Here is a 4,596-nt window from a genome sequence, read left to right on the forward strand (position 1 = left end):
TAATCCGGACGGGCCGAGCCAATTGGTCCAGGGGCCAGGGCGCAGGCACTTCCATTCCACCCAGTACTCCACCAGCCCAGCTCAGCCTATGATGAACTCACGCGTTCTGCCGTTCCCAACTGCTCTGTCGTCAGTCACACCCACGACATGGCGAAACAACTCTTTTCGCTTGTCAGGTACATATACCTGCCCCCTTCACCCACGACAAAGCAGCTATCAACTATCCCGGCCGCCGGTCGTCGTACGTCCAAGCTACATATATATACGGGAAAAAAATGAGCGGCGCCAGACGAGCTCCAGCCCTCGCGGCGGCGCTGCTGCTGCTGCTGGTGGCGTCGCCGCCGGCCTCTGCCGCCGCGACGCTGCAGTGCGCGCAGGTGGCGCAGCTCATGGCGCCCTGCACGCCCTACCTGACGGGCGCGCCCGGGATGACGCCCTACGGCGTCTGCTGCAACAGCCTGGCCGTGCTCAGCCAGCTCGCCGCCGCGCGCGCCGACCGCGTCGCCGCCTGCGCCTGCGCCAAGGCCGCCGCCGCGGGGCTCCCGGCCGCCGTCGACTTCGCGCGCGCCGCGGGGCTCCCCGCCGCCTGCGGCCTCTCCATCAGCTTCACCATCTCCCCCGACATGGACTGCAACCAGTACGTACGCTGTCGCTAATAAGATCACATATATATATGCGCGTTCGTTTGCCGCCTCTCCATCTCCATCGGCTTCGTTTGCCGCATCTCTCGCCATGCATCTCATGTACGTCTATGCGCGTTCGCATGCAGAGTTACAGAGGAACCATGACGCCAACCGGACCCGAGACAACACACGTACGTCTTCCAACGAAATAAAATGAGCAAAGCTACACCGGCCGGCTGTGGGTCTTGCTCTTCTCTTTTATTAATTCCTTCAGGTCATCCCCTCTCTGTCTCTCTCTCTCTCTCTCTCTCTCTCTCAAACCAAAAGGTTTTTCCGTTCAGGTTGAAATTTTGAGTGTTTCTCATTCCTGTGGATTTAAACTGTATGATCGATCCGGTGCGTGCTTTTCAATTCCAAGCAACCGCAGCCGCAGTAGATGAAGTTCAAATTTCTATTTTACTGAGAAAGCTCCAAATCCACGAGAACAACGTATTGTTCAAGCTCCTACCAGGTTTAATTTTACAGCAACCGAATGCACGAACGGCACAGATGAAACGACAGAACAGGACACACTGCTGACGAGACAGCGAAATGAACAGCTAGCTCTCGAAGTGTGTAACACCCACTTTGTAATTTGTTAGAAATAATATCAACAGAGAAATAATTTCTCCTTATGTGAGTTTAACCTTTGTGCATCATCACATGTGTACCCCTAGGTAAAAACAAATAATTAATAACATAAAAGCCACTAAATTATGTATCATGCTGGTTCTTATTTTTGTGTGCATTTTGTGACAAAATAAAAGCAAGAGACAAGAAATATATTAATTCAAAAGAAAATCTGGAAATTTAGAAAAGAAAAGAAAAGAAACACCACATGAAACATAGGGAAAAATATATACATAAATATATTCTCTTCAACCCCAAAATGTAAATTTGGCACATTTGATATAAGTACAAACCCAAAACTGACATTCAAATTTGAATTTGAAATCTAAAAGGAGAAATGAGGATCTAAACTTGAAAAAAAAGGAAAGAATAAAGAAAAGAAAAGGAAAAAAAATGGCATTGGGCCTAATACCACTCGGCCAGCCCACCAAACGGCTCCCGTGCGGCCCAACCCGACCTGGGCGCAGCGCGCCGACGGGAGGACCCCACCGGTCAGTCCCACACGCGCGGTCGCGTTCACCTTCCCTCACTGTTCTGCGGGGTCCACGCGCCAGCAACCGTGGAGGCCGTCTCCTTCCCTGGCGAACAGCCTCGCCGTGAATCGCGCGCAGGAATCTCGGCAGCGGCTCCGTTGGCCGGTACAACGACTCCGAGCTCTCCCGGGTATAAAGCATCGTGCCGCCGTGCCTCCCCAAACCCTAGCGCCGCCGTTCCCCATTAGCCGTTAACAACCGAGAAAGCAACGTGAGTGAGATCCGGGTGAGCGCCGCTGCTGCCCATCCTCGATCTCATTGCCGCTAAAGCCTAGAAGTCGTGGCGGGGAGCTCCTCCATCGTGCTTGGGGTTCACTCGTGGGAGCGCCGTGCGGATTCAACCACCGGGGCAGCTTGGAATTGCTCACCGTCGACCTCGGGCCGCCGCGGAATCGTTGGGCGCTGTGGGCGGAGCTCGGTGTGCCGCTAGCGCTGGTAAAAACTTCCCCCTCAGATTTGCGACCCTTCCTTCTACGTTTTAGCATCGTCTGGCGGGTCGGGGGTGGCCGGGTTGCCGTTGCAATCGGTCGCCGGCGTGGGGCCGTCGCGGCTGTTCTTGCCCGTGCGCGGCCTGGTGCCGGATGGGGGTGACGACTGGGCTACCGTCGGATGGCCATTGGGTGGTGTGGGTTAGACCGTGCAGGTTGGTTGGTTTTCAGCCCTTGGATCGTGATCTTGCGGGTAGGATTAGATCACGCCCTCATTAAATAGTGGCCGTTGGATCTTGATCCAATAGTCCATATAGCGTACTGGTTCGGATTGCCCCAAGTCTAATCCGGGCCGTTCATTTGAGATCGTGCGGCTCTCGGCGATGAATACCCCTTCGCTGGGACACTTTTGCGTAAGAGCCCCTCGGATTTCAGTGAATCAACCCGCCATCCAGTGCGCGCTGTTCACTGTGTCTGGGCTATTTTGCGCCAAAGTCCCTGCCCTTTTACAAATTTGAGGCCCAGTCCAGTGCTGTTTTAAAGTGATTAAATGAATTAGAAATTAGATCTTTAATATAAAAATAAACCCTAGAACTTGTATAATTCATAGAATATTCATACTAACTCCAAATTAATCCATTCCAGTTCCTAAAATTTTATAATTTTATTCTTTATCACCTAGAGCCTATGTTTGGTCATGAAAACAGTAAGAAAAGTTATTTCCCACTTAATCCCATTTTAAACACATAAACCCTTTGAAAATCCATAACTTAAATTCTATAACTCCAAAAATTATGATTTCTGTTCCTAGGATTTTATTTTATTATGTAGAACATATTTCTGTGTATTTTGTTTACATGCTTGGTGTGATGTTAATTTTACCTATACCATGTTTGTTTGTATTGCTACGACTAGCGCGAGGACACGTGTCATCTGAAAAGCAAAGTTGGTACCTGGAATCTCAAGTCCCAGGCAAGTTGTGCCCTTGATCACTTCTTTTTACCCACTCATGTTCTAATTAATCATAATGATCTGCATAGGTTAATTTTGATGGGACCCAATAGGTTACCCTAGTTTGATTATCTTTATACCTTGTTTACCACTGAACTTTTTGGGTAGTACTTGCTAGTGCTTTATGTGGTTTTGGGTATGAAGATACATGATCACACTTTTATTATCTATTTATTATTATTGTTCATGATAAGATCATTATGTTAATTGGAACATGGAGCGACCACCCGGGAAAACAGTGCTACCACAAGGGTTTAATGGGACGCCCTTGGCTGATTAATTAGGAAAGCTAGTGGAAGACTACCTTACCCGAAAGGGGCAAGGGCAGTAGGGGAGTGGTCAGTGTAGGGAGGCCCTCGGGAGGATTTTGCTGCGATGGCGGTCCTGCAAGGGATTCCTGCATTGGAGCTTCCTATAAACTGTAGCGGGTTTTCTGAAGCTAGTGGAACTTTGTAAAGGCCTCGTAGTGTTACCCTGCCTCGCCTCCTCGGTAGAGGTGTATGGGAAGTCGCGATCCCTTGGCAGATGGGTAACATGACTTGTGGGTAAAGATGCGCAACCTCTGCAGAGTGTAAAACTGGTATACTAGCCGTGCTCACGGTCATGAGCAGCTCGGACCCTCACATGATTAATTTATGGAACTAAATTCAAATTGTCATATGCATTGCATCGCAGGTGATGTTGTTACTTTTGTTCTACTATTTAATTGGGTTGGTATTTACTTATACTTAGTAATTGCTAATAAAATTTTGACCAACTTTAAAAGCAATGCTCAGCTCTAACCATCCTCTTTGGTAAGCCTTACACTTCACATGAGCTCCCACCTTTGGCGAGTTCATGCACATTATTCCCCACAACTTGTTGAGCGATGAACGTATGTGAGCTCACTCTTGCTGTCTCACACACCCCACAGGTCAAGAACAGGTACCGCAGGATGAGGCGCTTGGAGGATGCTGCGATGTGTTCGTGAGAGGTCTAGGCCGTCGTCTCCCAGTCAACTTTGGGTTGCTGGATCGTTTTCTCATATGATGTAATTATTTAATTATTTTGTATAGAACTCCTGTTATATAGTAAAGATGTGACATTCGATCCTGTGCCATGATTCATCATATGTGTGAGACTTGGTCCCAGCACACCTGGTGATTATGTTCGCGCCCGGGTCTTGGTGCCCCAAAATCCGGGTGTGACAAAGTGCCGGTGGTCATCAGCTTGGAGGTGGCCTCGTTCGCCCACATGTACACGACCGCCACCGGCGTTGTCCACGCTCTTGCTCTTGTTCTCATACGAGACATCTCCACGCATGTATGTATATGCACGTACACAGAAATGGTG

At 49.3% G+C, this 4,596-nt stretch overlaps 1 protein-coding gene across 2 annotated transcripts; it reads left to right on the forward strand.

Moving 5' to 3' along the window:
• The first annotated feature begins 221 nt into the window (after positions 1-221).
• LOC100280130 (non-specific lipid-transfer protein) lies at positions 222-4,339 on the forward strand. Of its 2 annotated transcripts, XR_004851786.1 has the most exons (4): positions 222-637; positions 770-897; positions 3,169-3,225; positions 4,178-4,339. XR_004851786.1 is itself a non-coding variant. In NM_001156678.2 (2 exons), the coding sequence occupies exons 1-2, from the start codon at positions 276-278 to the stop codon at positions 786-788; spliced, it is 381 nt and encodes a 126-aa protein (NP_001150150.2). In that variant the 5' UTR covers positions 233-275; the 3' UTR covers positions 789-1,295. The 2 variants fall into 2 exon arrangements, 1 of the variants encoding a protein (NP_001150150.2); NM_001156678.2 differs by lacking the exons at positions 3,169-3,225; positions 4,178-4,339 and having other exon boundaries at positions 233-637; positions 770-1,295.
• The last annotated feature ends 257 nt before the right edge of the window (positions 4,340-4,596 follow it).

The sequence above is a fragment of the Zea mays genome, chromosome 8 (assembly GCF_902167145.1).
Source record: "Zea mays cultivar B73 chromosome 8, Zm-B73-REFERENCE-NAM-5.0, whole genome shotgun sequence".
Lineage (NCBI taxonomy): Eukaryota > Viridiplantae > Streptophyta > Magnoliopsida > Poales > Poaceae > Zea > Zea mays.